This window comes from Eublepharis macularius, chromosome 14, assembly GCF_028583425.1.
Source record: "Eublepharis macularius isolate TG4126 chromosome 14, MPM_Emac_v1.0, whole genome shotgun sequence".
NCBI classification, from domain to species: domain Eukaryota; kingdom Metazoa; phylum Chordata; class Lepidosauria; order Squamata; family Eublepharidae; genus Eublepharis; species Eublepharis macularius.
Genome location: NC_072803.1, coordinates 64320476 through 64342759, shown reverse-complemented (window position 1 = coordinate 64342759; position 22284 = coordinate 64320476). Strand labels below are relative to the sequence as shown.

At 54.1% G+C, this 22284-nt stretch overlaps 1 protein-coding gene across 1 annotated transcript; it reads left to right on the top strand.

Annotated features, from left to right (window-relative positions):
* Window positions 1-636: 636 nt before the first annotated feature.
* Window positions 637-21799, top strand: LOC129342498 (histo-blood group ABO system transferase-like). Its single transcript, XM_054998299.1, is given in 3 exon segments — window positions 637-655; window positions 830-964; window positions 21026-21799. Coding segments are annotated over 2 exon segments (822 nt in total). The 5' UTR covers window positions 637-655; window positions 830-848; the 3' UTR covers window positions 21732-21799.
* Window positions 21800-22284: the final 485 nt, after the last annotated feature.

Here is a 22284-nt window from a genome sequence, read left to right as displayed (position 1 = left end):
GGAGCTTGGAAAGCCCTCCTGACTGCAAGTGGCATTAGAAAGCGGTTGCTGGAGAGTCCTTGGGGAGAGGAATCACTGGTGCGACTCAGTAGAAGGCAGAATGTACACAGGTGATTTGGGGGCAGGAGCCTGCTTTGCATGCAGGAAGTCTGAGATGCTATTGCTGACCTCTCCAGTTAAGGGTCATGGGCAGCAGACCTTTCTCCACCTGGTAACCGGGAGGGCTGGCAGTCAGAGAAGAAAGCCCTGAGGGCCAAACGGGATGTGCTGATTTTGAATTAGTTGGACGTGGGAGCCTGTGATGGCTCCCTCAATACCTGTTTTAAGAAGGCTACTGATTTATGCAAGTGCGGGAAATGGTGGGGGAACAATTTACCAATGGTTACAAATGTGGCTAGGCCTTGGATAAAGGAAGAGTGCAGAAGGCAGCACTTGCATTTGGGGAGTGTCCCATAATGGCTCTGGCCCCTTCCACTGCTGCTAACAATTACTCTGGAATAAGAGACAAGCAGGCTGAATGCAGCCTGTAATGCTTAGAAGAGTCTCGTAGAAGCTCTTCACACTGTGGAGAATGACTCCTAAGACCCAACTTCACTCTCTCCCTCCCCTTCTCTTTCAGAATGGGTTACTCAAAGCCACACATCTTTAAGCCACCGTAAGTAATACTCAAAGCCCTTTAGCATTTGCAAGGATGGCTGTTCTGGGCACCGGATGAATTCTGCCTTGTCCCCAATGGGGAAGAGGTGATAATTATGGAGTTTTTTCAAAGTGGTTCTCTTGTCTGTTCACCTCTGTGATGTGATTCTGAAGAAGTCTTCTTTCCCCACAGGAGAACTGATGTCCTTACAATGACTCCCTGGCTTGCCCCAATCATTTGGGATGGGACCTTCAACTTGGAAATCCTGAATGAGCAGTTCAGACAAAGGAACACAACCATCGGACTGACAGTGTTTGCTATCAAAAAGTGAGCATGGCTTAAGTGAAACGTGAAACGCGAAGCAGGGCCATTCCCACACGGCTTACCTGAACCCGGAACGCTGTGCAGCATGCAGAAAAAAACATGGAAGATCACGTTTTCTCTCGCGAGTTTTGCACGATGTTGCGCAACATCGCGCAAAACTCGCGAGAGAAAACGTGATCTTCCGCTTTTTTTTTTTGCATGCTGCGCAGCATTCCGGGTTCAGGTAAGCCGTGTGGGAACGGCCCAGGTCGGGTGTCTTGCTGTTTGGATCCTGACCTTTCATATGCGCAAGATTTTATTCTTTCTGCTGGTGGTTTCTCCCCCTCTTCTGTGTCTTGTTACACAGTTGGTGGGGGGAGGCAGGGTGCTAACTGAATGATTAGCAAGCAAGCAAGCCTTTATTGGCATATATAAAATATAAAGCGAACTGAATGATGAAAGCTTACCTGCTGCAGACATGGCAGAATCACCTGCCCTGCTTTAAAGGTGATTGGAAGATTGCCAGGACAAAGCAGTGAATCATGCAGAGGTACAGAAGGCAGCAGCCTCCTTGCCCTGTGATGCTTCCTTATCCCACTTTTCTTCCACGGAACACAAGGTGCCAAACCCAGGCACTAACTCGTGTTACCTCACTCTCCATGTTGGATACTAAGCCTCCATGTTGGTGCTCAGAACTGCTCCACCTCCCCAACATGCTTTGATTTGGATCCCGGACATGATAGGCACTTTATATTCTGTCCCTGGTCTCTTCAGTCACCGTTTCTACTGGGAAGAGGTGGAGGCCTCAAACTCCATCTGCCCAGGTGCAGAGAAGCCACACCCCAAGTGCTACCTGGTCCTGATTGCTTGATAGCACACTTCACAGGCAGGGGCTGTTTGCTTTAGGAATTTTACAGTGTAATTCTAAGCAGAGTTACAGTCTTGGAAATCTGTTGACTCGATAGACTGAAGGATATAAATCTTCTTAGGTAAAAGGTAAAGGTGCTTGCACAATGACCCATGGGGGGATGTCACATCACGACGTTTTCTTGGCAGACTTTTTGTTATGGGGTGGTTTGCCATTGCCTTCCTCAGTCATCTACACTTTACCCCCAGGAAACTGGGTGCTCATTTTACCAACCTCAGAAGGATGGAAGGCTGAGTCAACCTTGAGCCGGCTATCTGAACCCGGCTTCCGCCAGGATCAAACTCAGGTCGTGAGTAGACATGGGCACGAACAGCATTACGAATGGGGAAAAAACCCGAACAGGCCATCCGTCTGTTCGTAAACGGGCCATTCGTGAGGCGCCAATCCAGCCAAACAGGTGGTTGGTGCAAGCCTTGTTTGTTGCGTTTGGCCTGTGTTTGGCTGCTGTTCGGAAAGTCAGACACTCAGGCGCCTTCAATCAATTTCGTTAGCAACGGAGGGAGGGACTGCCTGAACTCTGTCTGAACTCCCTCTGTCGACCTGGACACCCCAATCAAAGTCCAACATAGCTTGATGGGCAGGTCTTCCTTCCAAGTGTGGAGCTGCAAATTGGTTACAAATGGTAACATGGGAGCAGACACCAGGGGGGAGGGAGGGAGGATGGGGGTGTTCTGTGGCCATGGGAACTCCAATCTCGTCCCTGCAAACCCTGTTAGGCAGCTCTGACTGCCAACCACAGACCTCCTGTGCTGCTCTATGGGACCTCCACTGTCCACAGCCTCTGAGGATGGGTGGTATATAAATTGAAATATAAATATAATAAATAAATAAAAAAGGCACCATGCTCCCAGTTCTGGTTTCAGTTTCAGCAAGTAGTGGAGTGGGACAGAGCTTTTGCTAGCCTTTGGGGAGAGAGACAAGGAGAGTGCATTGGAGCTGGGATTTTGTGTGTGTGGTTAGGGACCTATTTCTCCACTGGTTCGAGGGCTGCTGCCAGGCCCTGGTGCCAAGCTCAGTGGGCACCTCGGCTGAGGGCTCACTTTATTATCAGTGCCTGATCTGATCAGGCTTCTGGGAGTGCTGCTGGGCTACGGCTCTAGCCCCAGCCTCTGGTTCCAGGGCTGCTGCCAGGCTCTGGGGCCAAGCTCTGCGGGCACCTCAGCTGAGGGCTCACCCTATTATCATTATTATCATTATTATCATTAGTCTCAGTGCCTGTACTGTTCAGGCTCCTGGGTGTGCTGGGCTAGGGCTCTAGCCTCAGCCTCTGATTCCAGGGCTGCTGCCAGGCTCTGGGGCCAAGCTCTGTGGGCGCTTCGGCTGAGGGCTCACACTGATTATTATTAGTGCCTGTTCTGTTCAGGTTTCTGGGTGTGCTGGGCCAGGGCTGTAGCCTCAGCCTCTGGTTCCAGGGCTGCTGCCAGGCTCTGGGGCCAAGCTCTGTGGGCACCTCTGCTGAGGGCTCACAGTGTTCTCTCCTTTTCTATCCTCCTTAATTCTAAGTTTGGTGTCACAATGAGCCTTCATGTTGTGGAAGCCCGGGTGGTCATGAGGGGAACTGCAAAGGCAGTCCTCCTGGTTTCCTCGTGGCAAGCAATACTGGGTGTGGCTCGGGGGCAGCAGAGAGTACTCCCGCTCCCCCAGATTCACCTGTGGGGGCTGTGGAGAAGGCCAAAGAGGTCTTTCCATGGTGGGGAGTGGATCTCTCTCAACATTTTGAGGAGGTGGGTGAGGGTTCCCTGGAGGAATGGTTTGTGTTTTATGAAACATCCCTCCCGTCCCCATCCCAAACTCTCGGTGGTGTCCTTGCCTGCAGTTCACCCCTCACTGTGTCGTCTGTGGCCAGCTCTGTGGCGCAGCCTGTAACCCCTTGTCCTCCTTCCCCTTGGACAGTTAGCAGTCCAAGTTTCAAAGCCTCTGTATGGAGGCGCTTTCGGGCCCTTCCTAATGACCGCCATGTGGTGTGGTGCCGTGCCTGTGATGTCCTGGTGCGCAGGGGCAAGAACCCGAAGCATCTGTCGTCAATGGCCCTGACTCAGCACCTGAAGAAGCACCACTCAAGCCTGTGGTCTCCATCCTCATCCAGCGAAACATCCGTTGGGGGGAGAAAGGGGGCGACCAGCTCTTCTGAGCAGGGATCATTGGGAGGGTCACCGGATTCCACCCCAAGCAAGAATCCCTGCCCTGAGGGTGATGCTGGTGGGAGCGGAGCGCTCAGGCAGGCTGCGCTCGCGGAGGTTGTTCCCTTGGGGTCTGGGACAGTGCCGCTTAGAATGGCATGGTTGAGGGCTCAGGGGGCGGGCCTTCACGTCTTGGAAGAGACGATTGGCCTACACGGCTTGCCCCTATCCATTGTGGAGGGTGTGGGCTTCCGCAGGCTACTTTAGCATCTTGCCTCTTGGTTCTCCATGCCGTTGCCGCACACCTTTGCCTGTCGAGTCCACCGGGTATCTCGAACGAGGGCTGGCATGTTTGGGTCAAGTGGGAGTCGCACTGTCAGGCAGGCCACCCCAGCGGTGGTTGTTCCCTCAGGGTCGGGGACAGTGCTGCTTAGAATGGTGAGGTTGAGGGCTCAGGAGGACTCATCAGGACACAGGCATTTGTGCGACCACAGCTTCCCAGGCCAGGGGCCAAGCTGGGGGGCACCTCTGCTGAGGGCTCACCTAGATAATTAGTAGTGCCTGGTCAGGTATCTGAGTGTCGGTGTTGCACTCGAGTCTCCCTCAGATCCTGGGGCTGCAAAGGTCCAGATGCCAGCTCGATGGGTTTCTCGGCTGATGGCTCGCATAGGTGTCTTCTCGATCCTGTTCCTCTGGGTAACCCTTTGTCGTCCTCTCTCTGAAAAGTTCCACATCGCTCTTTTTACCTGTCCCTCTCTGGATGGAACCACTTCAACCCTCCCCCACAAATCTCCTGTCCCACCCATCCTCTCCTTTCTGCGAAGGCAGGAAGGTGAGTGATGCTAGCAACAGCCTACTTTGGGCACTTGTGAAACAGGTCAGGAACCATTGCACATGTAGTTGAGCTGCACGGTGCCCCCTATCCATTGCAACCACTGTGCCCTCTGAGCAGGGGGGAATGGGTCCCGGAACTCCGTCCTTTCCACAAAAGCAGGAAGGTGGGTGCTGTCGGCTGCTGCCCCTTTCGGCCACGAGGAACAGCTCAACTGCTGTTACACATGAAGTTGAACATCACAGTGCCCCCATCCAAGGAACCAGCTGTCCTCTCAGAGTAGTGGGGAATGGGTCCTGCAACTCTATCCTTTCCACATAGGCAGGAAGGTGGTCAATGTCAGCTGCTGCTCCGTTTCTTCCTCTCCCTCTCTGGAACCACTCTGACCCGTCCCAGCAACCTCTCCTGTCCTGTCCATCTTCTCCTTTCTGCAAGGGCAGGAAGATGGGTGATGCTGGCGGCATCCTCCTTTGGGCATTTGTGCAACAGCTCAGGAGCTGTTGCACATGTAGTTGAGCCTCATGGTGCTCCCATCCATTGCAACTACCGTTCCCTATGAGCAGGGGTGGGGATGGGTCCCTCGACTTTAACAGATGAAATTCTAATTCTTAGAGGGGTTAAGCAGGGATGTCTACTTGCTCCCATGCTTTTAAACCTGTACATAAATGGCATAGTGCACAGGTTATCAGGTCCCGAGTTTGTTGCCCCCTCATTTGGTCATCAGAAAATTTTGATTCTTTTATATGCTGATGACATGGTCCTGCTTTCCCTTACCCAAACTGGACTAAAAAGGTTACTGCACCAACTAGGTGAATACTGTAAAGAGGAGGCCCTCAAAATAAATTTTGACAAGACCAAGGTCATGGTGTTTAGAAGGCAGCCCAGAAGGAACACCTGGAGTATTCATAGAATTCCCATTGAACAGTGCAGCTCCTATAAGTATTTGGGAGTGACCTTTAGCAAGACCCTAAGTCAGAATATACATCTGGATATTGTCAAATCCTCCACTTTAAAAATAATAGGGGCAATTCTGAGATTTTATTATACCAAGGGTGGATCTCTTGTAGACCTGGAAATAAAACTGTATTTATGTAAGGCAATCCCCCACCTCCTTTATGGTATAGAGGTCTGGGGCTGGAAAGAACGTATCATAACCCGTCTGGAATCAATTCAAAATCTTTTCATTAGACGATTGCTTGCACTACCCAGGGGGACCCCTGCAGCCCTAATGAGTGCAGAACTTGGTCTGCCTTCAGTTAGAGCTAGGGTTCATTTGGCCATACTTAAATTCTGGAGCAAGGGTGGTGTCATGGCCCAGCCTGGGCTCAGTGAGAGCGAGGACTCCTCCTCAGGAGGAGAGGGGCTTCGTGTAGCCAGCCAGGACTCCTCAGGAGAAGAGGAGCTCCATGCAGCCAGCCCTGACTCAGCAGAGGCTGGTAATCAGGAGCCACAGCTGTTAGCTAATCGGAGCCTACAGCCAGCAGCTGAAGCAGAGCCATCAGTACTCTCCAGCCCCAGCACCACAGGGGAAGTGCAGCCAGGGACTTCCACAGGGGAAGCTCAGTCAGGGACTGCCAGCACCACAGGGGAAGCCCAGCCAGAGGCTTCCACCCCCCCCCCAGGTTCACCCACACTCAGAGAACGCCGCAGACAGCGCCAGAGACTGGAGCTGCAGGAGAGACGGTGCAGTGCTCGTCTCCTGAGCCAACGCCAGCTGCTGGAGAGTGATGATGAGTAGCTTCAGAATGGAGCCCCAGCAGCTGGCTGAAAACCATGCCTGGCTATAAAAGCCAGTCAGGAGCAACAGCCAGGCGTGGAAGCAATGTCTCTACTGCCTGCAACCACTCTGTGAACCTTGCCCGTGCCTACTGTTGGACCTGACACTACTGGTAACTGACCTTGGACTGTGCCTGACCTTTCTCTTGGACTCTGGACTCAACTCTGGCATTAGCTTGTGCTCTGACCACTGCTTTGACTTGGCTTTTGGCTCCTGAAACTCCCTCTGGACTTGGTATCAAGGTTTGGACCTGTACCACCCTGCTTGGGCTGGCCCAGCCCGTGACAGGTAATACTGTTATTACCAACACTCTCAGCAAGCAATGCTTTCAGCTGATGACACACAGTGACTCACCCTGGGCAGCTTGCTACAATAACGTTCTTGTTCATTATACCATTCTAGATGATTTGTTGGGGGTCTTAATTAATGGCCCCAACTTACAAAATTGGGTCTACAGATGTGATGCTCTTTTGGACAGTCTTACAATTTCCCAGTCCAGATCTTCCCCCTGGTTTAAACTGATCAAAAGAGATCATGTTAGATCTCCTTATTTAGTGAATATCACATCCCAAAATCTCAGAAAATCATTTACCTCCCTGCGCTTTCAAACAATGCCGACAGCTTTACTTACAGGAAGATACCATCAAACCCCAATGGCTCTCCGTCTCTGCATATGCGGTGCCTCAGTCCCTGAGGATTGTCTACATTACACCTTATTTTGTCCCATGTATGCAGAGCTTAGAGCTAAATTTCTTGCTAACTTGTTAGTGGGGCGTAACTTTACCTCTGATTTTGACAAATTCATTTTTTTGTTATCTGATACTGATTCATTTGTCACTAGCAGAGTATCCCTGTTTGCCTTAGCTGCAAAAAAGATTAGGGCCAAGATTGTTTCCTCAGAAACCTAACTTTTCTCATAACTATCTGGTATTTATTAAGGTCCCATTTTAATTGTATTTTATTTTTATTATTTTAATAACTGTATTTTATGCTCGTAAGATAGATTTCTATTTTTACTCTTTTTTAACTTTGTATTGTGACGGCCTTTGGCCATATACAATTAAACCTGCTGCCTACCCTCGACTTCTGTCCTTTCCGCAAAGGCAGGAAAGGCTCTCAGTAGTGAGTTGTGCCTGATCAGGTTAGGTGTCTGAGTGGTGGGTAACCACACTAGTCCCCCTTGTTTCTCAGGGCTTCTTCCACTCTGACCGTTCCTAGCGACCTCTCCTGTCCTTTCTCTCCTGTCCTTTCTGTGGAGGCAGGAAGGTGGTTCAAGTCTGCACATTTCATCACTCACATGGTCCCCATTTCTCCATCCACAAACCCTTTGGAGACCTCTGCTGGGCCGTCCCATCTTTTCCGCAAAGGCAGGAAGGTGGCTGGTGTCTGCTGGTGCCACTGAAACTGTTATCAGAACTGCCTGTACTGCCTGCTCAGGTGAGGTGTCTCGGAGTGGTGTGGAACTGCTCTGTCTCCCCTCAGTTCTCGAGGCTGCTGGTCCCGCCTTCTACCTCTTCCTCTGTGGAACCACTCCGAACCTTCCGAACGAACTCTCCTGTCCTGTCCTGCCCATCCCCTCCTTTCCATGAAGGCAGGACATGTCAGCCGCTGCTTCACGAGGGTCTACCATGTTACTGCTGACGAGGAAATGCTTGACTGAAATTGCACATATAATTGTACGGTATAGTGGTACAGCATGGTTGCACAGTACAGTGGCTCCCCTGTCAACGGGACTGACTTGACCCATTTGAGCCATTGGGGAATGTGTCCCGCGACTCCCGTCCTTTCCACAAAGGCAGGAAGGTGGGCGATGGCAGCTGCCACCATTGCCCTGTTTCTTCCTCTTTCTCTTTGTAACCACTCCGACTCCTTCCAAGTACGTCTCCTTTCCCGTCCATCTCATCCTTTCCTCTCACGCAGTAAGGTTAGCTGCCGCCACAGAGTACCTCTGTGGGTTCCTTGGATGAGGCTTCAATGCTTGGGATCTTTCCAGTTCCCAGTCCATACTCCTCCTTCTGCCTACTGCCACAAGTCCCTTCTCAATGACTTTCACTGCCCCGTTCCCTCCTCTCCATAATGGCAGGGAGGTGGTTGATGTCAGCAGCCGCTGATGGACCGGGTTATTCCCGTTCCTCTTGCCGGATCTTCCAGATCCGGCTCCTTTCTTACCACAGCAGGAACCCCTTGTTCCCCCCCCTCCCAGACCATTTCGTCATCCCTCTTTGCTCCTCTCCCACTCAGGTACTGTCACGAGTCCCTTCCCAACGACTTGCACCACCCCATTCCCTCCTCTCCGTAATGGCAGGCAGGTGGTTGATGTCAGCAGCCGCTGACGGATCGGGCTCTTCCCGTTCCAATCCCCCTTCCCCCCCCCTGACAGTTTCATGGACCTTCTTTCTCCCTCTCCCTCTGTGGAAGCACACTGACCCTTAGGGGACTTCTCTTATCTGCTCCGTCCCTCCCGTCCTTTCTGAAAATGCAGGAATGTGGTTGGTGTCTGCCGGTGCTGCCGGAGCAACAGGGCCAGCTCAGCTGCTGTTGTGCATATGGCACTGCAACACAGTGTCCCCTGTCCATGGCACTGGCTCTCCCCTCTGACCAGTGGGAATGGGTCCCGCCACGACTCACATCCTTTCCTTGAAGGCAGGAAGGCGGTTCTTGTCTGCAGATGCCGGTTTTGTGCACCAGGGGCAGCTCAGGAACTGTGGCACATGCACTTGTCCAGCACGGTGGCCCCAATAAATGGCACCTGCTGTTCCCTCTGAGGAAGGGGGCATGGGTCCCGCACTCCATCCTTTCCACGAAGGCAGGATTGTGGGTCATCTGGGAGGCAGCCTCTGCTTCGACACTGGAGGGGTGTCCAGTGCTCCATGCATGTCCAGCTGGTGTGTTTTGTGCAGACTGTACACGATGTGAGGTGTGAACAACACCATTGGCCTGATGCTGTGAAGCACCCTATCTGATGAATGTACATCAGTGTCTGACCCACCAGGTTGTGTGTTTGTGTATATGAGGCCTCCACATATGCCATGTTGTCTTGATGGAGGATTTTCTTAGAAAATTGTGGCTGGGTCATTTTGGTCTGCGATGGCCAACGACATCAACCACCTTTTATACCTTCCGGAAGGTACCCTCCGGGAGGCCTGGCAAGCAGGCACATGGGGAGGTACTGCTGGCCGGCGGCCAGACCCTCTGCTCCTGAGAGGGGAGGCGGCAGCAAGCCCGCCAGGCCCAGCAGCTGCAGTCATCAACCACCTTGCTGCATGAGCAGAGTAGTAGCCTCCGACCCAGAGCCCTGGCAGAGCCCAGCAGACCCAGCGGCTGCAGTCAACAACCACCTTTCTTCAGGAGCAGAATAGTGGCCTCCAACCCAGAGGCCTGGCAGGCAGGCACATGGGGGGTGCTGGCGGCTGGCGGCCAGACTCCCCACCCCTGAGAGGGGAGGCGGCCCGCCACCGCCTCCCCACGCCTGCCAGGCCCAGCGGCTGCAGTCATCAACTACCTTGCTGCATAAGCAGAATAGTATCCCCTGACCCAGAGGTCTGGCAGGTGGGCACATGGGGGGTGCCCCCAGCCAGCAGCCAGACCCCCATGCCCGAGAGGGTAGGTGGAACACCACTGCCTCCCCGAGCCCGCCAGGTCCAGTGGCCGCAGTCATCAACCACTTTGCTGCGTGAGCAGAATAGTAGCCTCCAACCCGGAGGCCTAGTGGGCAGGCACATGGGGGTGCCCCCAGCCAGCAGCCAGACCCCCGCCCCCAAGAGGGGAGGCAGAATGCCACTGCCTCCCTGAGCCTGCCAGGCCCAGCGGCCACAGTCATCAACCACCTTGCTGAGTGAGCAGAATAGTAGCCTCCGACCCGTAGGCCTGGTGGGCAGGCACATGGGGGGTGCTGCCGGCTGATGGCCAGACCCTCCATCCCCGAGAGGGGAGGTGGCCCACTACCGTCTCCCCGAGCCTGCCAGGCCCGGTGGCCGCAGTCATCAACCACCTTGCTGCGTGAGTGGAATAGTATCCTCCGCCCCAGAGGCCTGGGGGGTGGGCACATGGGGATGCTGCCAGCCAGCGGCAAGACTCCCCCCCAGAGGGGAGGTGGCCTGCCTTCATGTCCACCGCACGGGGCCAAAGTGAACTGGAGAGTGTGGCTCCATTTGTATTGAATGGGAGTTTCCTGGGGGCGTTGAATATGGGAATGTATAACTCTGAGATCCATAATGCAATCTTGACCAAACTTGGGTGGTAGCTGGAGAAGAGCCTGCTGCACATTCCCTGTGAATATGGGCTCTCTAAGTGTTAGGGGGGCCGCTCTGGCACCGACAAACTTTGAATACCGAACATGTTTGTTAACGGGACATGTTCGTTTACATTCGGATGTTCAGCATCGGCAACGAACAACGAACAGCTTGTTCGGGAATTTTTTTTCCGTTTGTGCCCATGTCTAGTTGTGTAAAGTGGTAAGTAACCAGAGGGTAAAGAAATATTAATAATCACTCTTGCTCAAGAAAGGTTCTCTGACCTTGAAACATCTGAGCCATCTACAGCAGAGAGTTCAGGGGATGAAGGGAGTAGTACTATGAACTTGAGGAGTAGACAAACAGGGACTACAAGGTCTTTTTTAGGGAGAGAGAAAAAATGACCGTTTCAGAAACAGAAACAAAAAAGATAGTCTTTAACCTGTCCTCCCGGCCCTTGAGCCCTACGGAGACTTCTGTACTCAATAAAGGTCTCACATTCGTCCCTACACCACGGTATAACTCATTCCAAACCCGCATTGATCTGTATAAATTAATCAGACAAATTAAATTAAAAAAACACTTCCAAGATAACATTAGAGCACCATCAACATTGGAAGACAGTTTGCCCCTCAAATTAAAGAACAAGTTTTCTTTTGTTCCACCATCTTCTGATCATAGGATAGATACCTTTGAGTATCTAGTCCTTAGGGACATTGAACAACTAGAATCACGTCCAAATAAAACTTATTATAACATTTCAAGATCAGAAAGACAGGCACTTAAGACTTTACAGCAAGATGTTAATATCATAATTAAACCAGCAGATAAAGGAGGGGGGATTGTCGTTTTGGACAGGGATACCTACATAGCGGAGGTTCATAGACAAATAGGGGATACCACCAGCTATAAGAGAATCCCAGGGGATCCGACTAAACATATCCAAAACCTTATTAAGACGGTCCTTTATGAAGCATCATCCATGTCTATCATATCGGAAACCACCAGACATGCTCTGTTTAGAGAAGTACCTAGGACCCCAACTTTCTATGTACTCCCTAAAATCCATAAAAATATCACACCTCCCCCGGGACGACGTATTGTGTTGGGCTGTGGGTCCATTTTGGAACCGTTGGCAGTGTATTTAGATGTTTTTCTTCAGCCAGCAGTAAAAAGAATTCCATCCTACGTTAAGGACACCACAGACTTCATTAAATTGAGGGTAATACCATAGCAAAAGAGGATATTCTCCTTACCTTAGATGTGAGTTCTCTTTACACATCTATTCCCCATCAAGATGCCAGAGATATAATTGAACACACTCTATTAAACAGAACGGACCCTCACCCTCCTACTGAGTTCCTACTCCAACTAGCAGATTTAGTCCTCGAAATTTTTTTTTTAAGTTTCAAGAGGATTTCTATTTATAGATCAAAGGGGTGGCTATGGGGTGCGCAGCAGCACCCAGCATAGCCAACCTCTTTATGGCCCAATGGGAAGCTAAGCATATCATGGGTTCCAACAACCCATTTCTGGAAAATATTGTGTTGTTCCGGCACTACATAGATGATTGTTTTGTCTTATTCCGGGGAGAAACAGTGGTTCATGAGTTTTGCAATTGGATTAATGAACAAGACCTTAATATCCAATTTACTTGGAGCATTAACAGGGATTCCATCAACTTTTTGGACATAGTGGTGTATAGGAATAGAGATAATCGTTTATGTGTTCGATCATACAGTAAGCCCACTGATTGCCACCCATATCTTGAATATACCTCTTTCCATCCCCCTCACTTAAAGAATAATATTCCATATGGCCAGACACTTAAGATTAAAAGGAACTCCTCTACAGAGGAGGAATATAGAAAAGGCTGTAAGACTCTTGCCAGGGATTTTGCCCTTAGAGGGTATCCTGAAGCGATTATTAGTTCTGCAAGGGAGAGATGTGAGAGAGTAAACAGAGACTCACTATTGACAAAGAGACCTAGACCACTAGATAAACAAATCATGTGGCCAATTGGTTACACTCCCCATGCTGCACAATTGAAAAGAATTGTGCTCAAATATTTGTTAACAGATATCCCGGGTTGTGATCTGACACCTAGGATTGCGTATAGGAGAACATCTAGCATAAAAGATTTGTTGGTGCGGTCCACATTAAATCCCCTGCCCATTGAGGGAGCGGGGACAAGGACAACAGATCTACTTCCTCCACGAGGTACTTTCAAATGCACACATTGTGCATCATGCAAGTATATTCTTCAGAGCACTAATGTGATCATACCTGAATTGAATGTGAACATGGAACTAAGACACCTCATTACCTGCCAAATAATAGGGGTTGTATATTTAATTATATGCCCCTGTCCTAAACTTTATGTAGGTAGCACATCCCGAGCTTTAAAAGTAAGAGTATTAGAACACGTATCATGTATTAGGCATCAAATAACAGAAGCACCACTCACACAGCACTTCATAGACGAACAACATTCAGCACAAGACATAAAAGTGGTGGGACTTTACAGTACCTCTAAAGAATCCAATGCTCAACAGGATCTCCTCCGCAAAGAGGCTCAATGGATCCATTCCCTGGGAACTTTGGTACCCAAGGGACTGAATAATGAACTATTACTGAAGTGTTTTTTGTAATTGTGAGGCCCCGCCCTACCTGCCGCCGGCCCCCCCTGCTCTGCCATACCCTTGGACCCCGGTTGGGGTGGTGGCAAAGGAGTTCCCTCGGCCTCAGACTGGGCAGGGGCAGCAGTTGAGCCACTGGCTTCTGCCTCCTACCAGCTGCCTGGAGAGCCTATGGCCGTTTCCCCTCTCTCTCTCTCGCTTCCTCGCTCTGGCCGTATGCCCTCTCCCCGCCAACTTCTCCTCCTCGGCGTCCTCGGGCTCTTCCCTTTTGTGCCACTGCCTCAACCCGCTTCTCCCCTCTCCCCCAATCCGCCACCGTGCTCCCTCCTTTCCCCGCCCCGTGCTCTGCTGTCCGTCCTGTCACTGGTGCCTTCCCTTGTCTGTTCCCACCCCTTTCCTCTCAGCTCGCCTGCCTCCTCCGTCTTCCTCCCTTCCCTGCGCTCCGCCGACTCCCTCTCCTTCCCCCTTCTCGTGCCAGTCTCTTCATACTGGAGAGCCCTCCCAACCTTCTGCTCCCCAATCTGGCGCCGCGCTGCCCCGGGTGCCTGCCTCCCTTCCGCTGCTCGCACCCGCACCCTCCCCCTTCCCGGCACGGGCCTGGCCCGCCCGGCCGCCATGTCTCCACCCAGCCGCCTCCTCGGCGGAGCCCTCTCCAGGTTTTCCCCGCCCGCCGCCACCCGCGTTGTCGGGGGTGCCGGTCTGGTGCCCATCTGCGGGGGTTGCGGCAGTGGCGGCGGCGGCCCAGCATTCCCCGGCCTGGCCGCTTCCTCTGTCCTGTGCCGCGCCCGGGCGCAGCTCCGCCGCCACGCCCATCGGCGCTCCTTCGAGCCGGCTTCCCCCGGGTCTTGAGGTGAGCACTGGGGGTCTGGCGAGCGGGGGTTGTTGGCGGGGCCTGGCCTCGGTCCGGGGGGGCCCTGGGTGGGCCCAGTCTGGGGCGGGAAGGTCCCGCTCCGGACCCACCCCCTCCCTGGGCCCAGCCTTCTGGTCTTCCGGGGCCTCTTCGGGGATCCGCGACATGTAGTCCGCATTCACATGCAGCCGGCCTGGTCGATGCCTCAAGGTGAAGCTGAAAGGGAGCAGAGAGAGGTACCACCTAAGGATGCAAGCATTGTGGTCCTTCATCCGGGCCATCCATAGTAGGGGGGCATGGTCCGTGACCAAGGTGAAGGGGTTGTTCGAGAGGTAGAACTGCAGGGCGCCCATGGCCCACTTGACGGCGAGGGCTTCTTTCTCCACTGTAGCGTATCTGGTTTCGGCTGGCTGCAGCTTCCGGCTGATGAACAGGACGGGCCGTTCTTGCCCCTCTACCTCCTGGGACAACACCGCTCCGAGCCCCACGTCCGAGGCGTCAGTCTGGACGATGAAAGGACGCCTGAAGTCCGGGTTGTGGAGGACAGGGGCGGTGGACAGGGCCCCTCGGAGAGTCTCGAAGGCCTGTTCCCGGGTCGGGTCCCACCGGACGGCGGTGGGTTGGCCTTTGCGGAGGCAGTCGGAAAGGGGGCTGGCCAGGCTCGCGAAGCTTGGTATGAACTTGCTGTAATAGCCAACCAGCCCCAGGAACTGTCTCAGCTGCCGTTTCATCCGTGGGTGGGCGCTCTGTTCTAGGGTGACCACCTTGTCGGGGACAGGACGTAACACCCCGTGGCCTACCCTATATCCAAGGTAGGTCAGCTCACGGAACCCGATGCGGCTCTTGTGGGGGTTGGCCCAGAGGCCAGCTTGCTGGAGGGCGTCCAGGACTATGCGTAGGTGCCTCAGGTGTGAGGGCCAATCGGGGCTGAAGATAATTATATCGTCAATGTAGGCCCGGGTGAACTCTTGGCAGTGGGCGAGGATGTGGTCGACGAGCCGCTGGAAGGTGGCCGCAGCCCCGTGGAGCCCGAAGGGCATTACCTTGAATTGGAAGAGGCCCTGAGGCTTCACGAAGGCCGTCTTTTCGCGGTCCTCGAGTGCCATGGGGATCTGCTAGTACCCCTTTGTGAGGTTCAGGGCCGAGAGGTACTGGGCTGTTCCTAGCTGGCCTATGAGAACATCGGCCCGGGGCATGGGGTAGGCGTCGAAAGTGGCGATGGCATTTACCTGCCGGTAATCCACGCAGAAGCGCACCGAGCCGTCGGGTTTCCCTACCAACACTATGGGGCTCCTCCACGCGCTGCGGGACGGTTCGATCATGTTCAGGCGTAACATTTCCTCCACCTCCCGGGCTACGACCTCCGATTTCTTCCACGGCAGAGGCCGCCACGGGGCCCAGGCCACCCGCCCTGGCGGGGTGGGGATGGGATGAGAGATGACCGCTGTCCTCCCCGGGCGGCGCGAGAAGACCCCTGGGACTTGGCGGAACATGGCTCGCACCTGCTCCTGCTGTTCCGCCCGGAGGTTGGGGTCCAGCTCAGGCTCTTCCACCACTGACGTGTCGGCCGCCCAGGGTAGGTCTCCTTCTGAGAGTTCCAGGGGCTCCGGGGCCAGGTTGCACTGTAGGGTCGCGGGGTTGTGCCACGCTTTTAGGTCGTTCACGTGGAGCAGCTTCCGATGCCGGGGTTCTGGGCCGCACTGGACCTCGTAGGACAAGGGCCCCTTGACCTTGGTGACCGGGTAAGGGCCCCTCCACGGATCCCCTGGTCCAGGCCCCATGACTTGGTGATGGACGAGAACCTTATCGCCGACCCGGAACTCTCGCGCTCAGGCCCCTCGGTCGTAGTAAGCCTTTTGGGCTTCCTGGGCTGCCTGGAGGTGTTCCCGCGCCTCAGCTCGACAGGTCGCTAGGCGGGCCTGTTCCTGGACGTAGGTGGGGATGGGCCGAGCTTCCGCTGCCAGCGCTGGTCTCCATCGTTCCTCCACCAGCCCCAGAATGCCCTGAGGGCGGCGTCCGTAGAGGAGCTCGAATGGGGCAAACCCCGTCGAATCCTGGGGAGTCTCCCGGACCGCGAAGAGCAGGGGTCTAGGTATAAGTCCCATTGCTGGGGGCGGTCGTGGGCCAGCTTCCGCAGCATAGATTTCAGGGTCTGATTAAACCTTTCCACAAGCCCATGCGTCTCGGGATGGTAGACGCTGGTGAAAATTTGGCGGACCTGCAGAGTCCGACACAGGTGCCGCGTGAGCTGAGCTGTGAAAGGCTTCCCGCAATCGGACAGGAGCTCCCGCTGCAGGCCCACATGGGCAAAGAAATGCAATAGCGCACGTGCCACCCCGGGGGCTTTCATGTCCCTCATTGGGAGGGCCTCGGGGTACCGGGTGGCATAATCCATAAGGACCAGGATGTAGCGGGCCCCCCGCGGCGTCCGGGGTAGAGGTCCTACGAAGTCCATTACCACTCTGGTGAAGGGCTCCTCGATGACCGGCAACGGGGCAAGGGGGGCCTTAACCGGGCGACGATGGGACAGCCGCTGGCAAAGGGTGCAGGCCCGACAGTGTCGTCGTACGTCCCTGGCCAAGCCGGGCCAGTAGAAGTGGGCTTCGATCCGGGCCATTGTGCTCTTGGCGCCCTGGTGTCCCGCCCAGGGGTGATCGTGGGCGGTCTTCAGGATCTCGGGTCGGTAGGCCGCAGGCGCCAGCAGTTGGGAAACCTCCCCCCGGGCTCCCTTCACCTTCCGGTACCAACGCCCCCCCTCCCGGACGACTTGGGGCCATCTTCCCGCCCGACGGGGGTCAAGGACAGCCCCTTAGCTTACCGCCACGATCCGGCGTAGATCCTCTAGGGTGGGGTCGTTGGGTTGGTCTGCCGCGAACTGAGGCTCCCCCCCCCACTCCTGGCGGAGCTGCTCAGGGGCACCTGCCGCCTCGGTCTCTGCGGGGTTGGCCTCGGGTTCGTCCACCTCTTCCCCGGCCAGGGCTTCTTCGTCCTCCTCCCCCTCGACCACCGGAAGCGCCTCTCGCATGGCGGGCCAGAAGTGAGGGCCATCCCTTCCAAGTAGGACCGGGTATGGGAGAGCCCGCACTCGCGCCAAGGGGGTGTCCCAGGTGCGCCCCTGGTAAGTGACGGGTACCAGGACGACGGGGCACTCCTCGATATGGTTGTGGAAGCAGGCAATGGTGGCTTGCCGGACCACGGGGAGGTCTGGGGGCAGGAGATGGGACCGGATCATGGACACTGAGCTCCCGCTGTCGAGTAGGGCCGTCAGCCGCCGCCCTGCCACCCGGACATGTACCAGCATGGGTGGGGGCCGCGAGGTTCTGAGCGAGACCGGCAGGGCGGTGTCCCAGCCGAGGTCGCATTCCATGAGGCGGCATTCACGCTTCCAATGTCCCCACTGCCCGCAGGTGAAGCAGGGGCCTTTCTCGCTGGTTTCCTTCCCGGCTCCCCCTCCTGGTCGGGCCGCGGGGGCTGGGGTTGGTGGCGGCAGCGCAGGCCAGGGTGCCCGGGGCCCCAAAGGCGCTCCTGGTGGGTTCTGCCCCCTGGTGCCGGGCGGGGGCCCTCGCACCCCGGGTCTCGCCCGGCCGCTTCGAGTCCCTGTGGCGGAGCCCCCTTCCCCGCTGGGCCGGGTCTCCCCCCGGGGAGGCTCCTGGGTCTCAGCCGCCATCACGTTCTCCCACAATACGGTGGTCTCCTTCAGGGTGCCCGGCTTGTTGTAGGCCACCCAGTTCCTAGCTCGGGTAGGGATCACTTGGAGGAGTTGCTCCAGGACCACCTGGTCGGCGATTCGTCGCCCCTCATCTGTGGTCGGCTTGAGCCAGCGGTAGGCGGCGTCCTGCAGGTTGGCCACGAGAGTGCGGGGGCGGTCCGTCTTTTGCAGGGTCAGGGCCCGGAACTTTTGGCGATATGTATCCGGCATTATCTCGTACTGGTCCAAGATGTCCTTCAACTTGGCATAGTCGGCGCCCTCGGCCTTGGGCAGGGCCTTCAAGGCGGCCTGAGCCTCCCCTGTCAGGTACAGACCCAGTATGAAGGCCCACTGGGCCGGGGCCCATCCGGCGGCTTCGGCCGTGCGCTCAAAGGCCTCTAGGAAGGCATCAACGTCATCTTCCGGGCCCTGCTTGGCTAGTTGGAACGGTGGACGGGGGGCAGTGGCACCGCCTCCTGCTCCGGCTACACCCGCTCCCGCCCCCGCCTGGGCAAGGACCTGCTGTAGGTCTCGCACCAGGGTTGCTTGGGCGTCCTGTTGCTGCCGGGCGAGGGTGGCTTGGGCGTCCAACTGCTGCTGGGCTACCTCGCGTAACAGCTGCCCTTGATGCTCTGTCAGCCATTGCCCGAACTGGATGAGGTCCATGCCGGGGTTGGCGCTGCCAGACGGCGCGGTTGTCCCTGGGGCGCTTAAGGTGGCGGGCTTCAACAGCGAGCGAGGGCTGCGCCAACCTGCGGGGGTGGGCAGGTAAGGGCGGGGGGGCCTCACGGGGCTGCCAGTGCCTGCATTCTCCACCAGTTTGTGAGGCCCCGCCCTACCCGCCGCCGGCCCCCCCTGCTCTGCCGTACCCTTGGACCCCGGTTGGGGTGGTGGCAAAGGAGTTCCCTCAGCCTCAGACTGGGCAGGGGCAGCAGTTGAGCCACTGGCTTCTGCCTCCTACCAGCTGCCTGGAGAGCCTATGGCCGTTTCCCCTCTCTCTCTCGCTTCCTCGCTCTGGTCGTATGCACTCTCCCCGCCAACTTCTCCTCCTCGGCGTCCTCGGGCTCTTCCCTTTTGTGCCACCGCCTCAACCCGCTTCTCCCCTCTCCCCCAATCTGCCACCGTGCTCCCTCCTTTCCCCGCCCCGTGCTCTGCTGTCCGTCCTGTCACTGGTGCCTTCCCTTGTCTGTTCCCACCCCTTTCCTCTCAGCTCGCCTGCCTCCTCCATCTTCCTCCCTTCCCTGCGCTCCGCCAACCCCCTCTCCTTCCCCCTTCTCGTGCCAGTCTCTTCATACTGGGGAGCCCTCCCAACCTTCTGCTCCCCAATCTGGCGCCGCGCTGCCCCGGGTGCCTGCCTCCCTTCCGCTGCTCGCACCTGCGCCCTCCCCCTTCCTGGCCCAGGCCTGGCCCGCCCGGCCGCCATGTCTCCACCCAGCCTCCTCCTCGGTGGAGGCCTCTCCAGGTTTTCCCCGCCCACCGCCGCCCGCGTTGTCGGGGGCGCCGGTCTGGTGCCCATCTGCGGGGGTTGCGGCGGGTGGCGGCAGCGGCCCAGCATTCCCCGGCCTGGCCGCTTCCTCCGTCCTGCGCCGCGCCCGGGCGCTGCTCCGCCGCCGCGCCCGTCGGCGCTCCTTCGAGCCGGCTTCCCCCGGGTCTTGAGGTGAGCGCTGGGGGTCTGGCGAGCGGGGGGGCATTGGCGGGGCCTGGCCTCGGTCCGGGGGGGCCCTGGGTGGGCCCAGTCCGGGGCGGGAAGGTCCTGCTCCGGAGGGTAATAGTCTAGTTTATATATCATGTGATTGTTTGGGATGTCTGTTTAAGTTGCTATAGTATTATGTAACATAGGAGGGTGGCCCCTTTAATTCAACTGACATTTAAGTGGAGGATTATGCTGAGTCTAGTCACGTAGGACTTTCCACGTCTTAATGGGTGATGTAGCAGGTGTGTCTGAAAAGCAACATCATAAGGGTGAGCATACATAATGTGTTATTAAGACTACTGTTGTGTAAATAATTTGTACACAGCAGATGTTGGAAACATTGTTCTTTATTAATTGAAATATAGTAAATGCCCCTGAGGAAGTCTTATGACGAAGAACTAAAGAAGTAAAGAGAAGTCTCGCCGGCTGTGGTTCCGGGCTTGTTCCATTTGGGTGTTCTCCATCTACACCTGGGATTTTTCTTTACCTACAGAAAGAGAAAACAGAAGGAAAAGCAATACCTACTTTGAAAATTCTTCAATAACAACCTTAGGACTTACCTGGTTGACTTCCATCTGCCTGTATACACCCGAGTCCTCGGACGGGGACTCTGTCAGATATACATGTATTATTCTTGTGATATAAGTTATTAGCATATAAGTGATGTATGAGTCATATGAATGAGTTGTATATGTTATTAGACTTATAGTCTTAATAAGAGATTCATGAATTCTTGAGCAAGAGTGATTATTAATATTTCTTTACCCTCTGGTTACTTACCACTTTAGACTTCTGTCTTACCTGAGGGTAGCCTAGTTTGTTTTTGTTACATGTCTAGTCAGGAACAGAGCTTGGGCTGCAATACTGCAATTCTTAGGATTTCACTGTAAAAGTGCATCCACGGGGGTGAGGGCAGCAGTAAGATCTGAGGACTGGAAAACGATCATCATTATTCATCTCCCACCCAGTGCTGTCATCTATTAATGTAGCTGTTTTATTTTTTAAAAATCTTTCTTTCTTCATTGTGTCTTAAATTTTCTTTTGTTGTCTGGTGCCTTGTAATGTGAAAGATGGCCTAGGAATAAGTGAATTCCAGATAGATGCATCCAACTGTTCTTTCAGCTTTGCGGAAAGAAATAACACATCATGGACCCCTTTGTCTTCAGCTTGATGTTGCACACTGTGATGTATCAGACCATTTCTCACCTCTTGTCTCAACAAAAAAATGTAAATTGCACTTCAGTTTTACTCAAAATTCAGGCTGGAAAGTTTCCTTTTATGTTAATATTTCATATGTAACAGGAAACTTTTTTTTCTTTCTTCTAGGTATGTCGTCTTTCTACAGAGATTTCTAGCAACTGCAGAAACCTATTTCATGGTTGGGCATAGAGTGAAGTATTATATCTTCACTGATAGGCCTGAAGCTATTCCTAACATGAATGTCAAAGAAGGAAGGGAGATAGTCCCTCTTAGAGTCCAAAATTACCCCAGGTGGCAGGAAATCTCCATGCGCCGGATGGAGATGCTCAGTTATTACTCTCAACAGCGCTTTATCCATGAAGTTGACTTTCTAGTATGTGTTGATGCAGACATGCAATTTAGCAATGAAGTTGGAGTAGAGATTTTGAGCGAGGTATTTGGCACGATTCACCCAGGTTTCTACGCTGCTGAGCGCCAAGCATTCACCTATGAACGACGTTCCACCTCTGAAGCTTACATTCCTCTTGATGAGGGTGATTTTTACTATTGTGGATGCTTCTTTGGAGGAACAGTGGCCGAGGTTTACAAGCTCACAAAGAAGTGCCACGAAGCCATCACGGCCGACAAAAGTAAAAGCTTGGAGGCCATCTGGCATGAAGAGAGCCAATTAAACTAGTATTTTGTGTACCATAAACCAACCAAAATACTTTCCCCAGAATATCTGTGGGACAATGGTTTCGGTAGTCCACAGTTTCTCAAGAAAAAGAGATTCCTTACTGTCCCGAAGAACCATGCTGCAATCAGAAATAAAAGAAATTCAAATCTGAAATGATATTGAAACGTTTTCTGTTGAATGAATAACACTTGAAATAAAATATTATTTTTCAAAGGCCCATCATATATCTGAAGTAGTGAGCTCTAACTCATGAAACCTCATATTGAAATAAATATTAGAAAAGAGCAAGTCACATTAGTCTTACAGGTGCTACTGCACTCCTGCTCTTTTCTACTGCTACAGACAGACTGACACGGCTACCTATCTTGAAATAAATATTGTTCATCTTTAATTTACTATTGGACTTTTCCTTTATTTTGCCACAACAGACTTTCATGGCTACCACTTGGCAATTATGGTTATCAGGTCTTTATGAACCCCGTTTCTTTGTGCAAGAAAGGATAGAGTACATAGAAGGTAAAGAAGGACTGGGAGGAAAAAACAGCCTAGGAAAAGGGCCCCGCTTCTGGAAAGGAGGGGAGGAGGGAGGAAGAAAGAACATGCCCAGTCAGTCTCAAGAAGCAAGGCTTATCCAGGTATGATCAGCAAGGCTTATCCTTTGCCATGTGAGATGGGGCTGGGAATGTCCTTTGCCAAGCAGGGATGATTG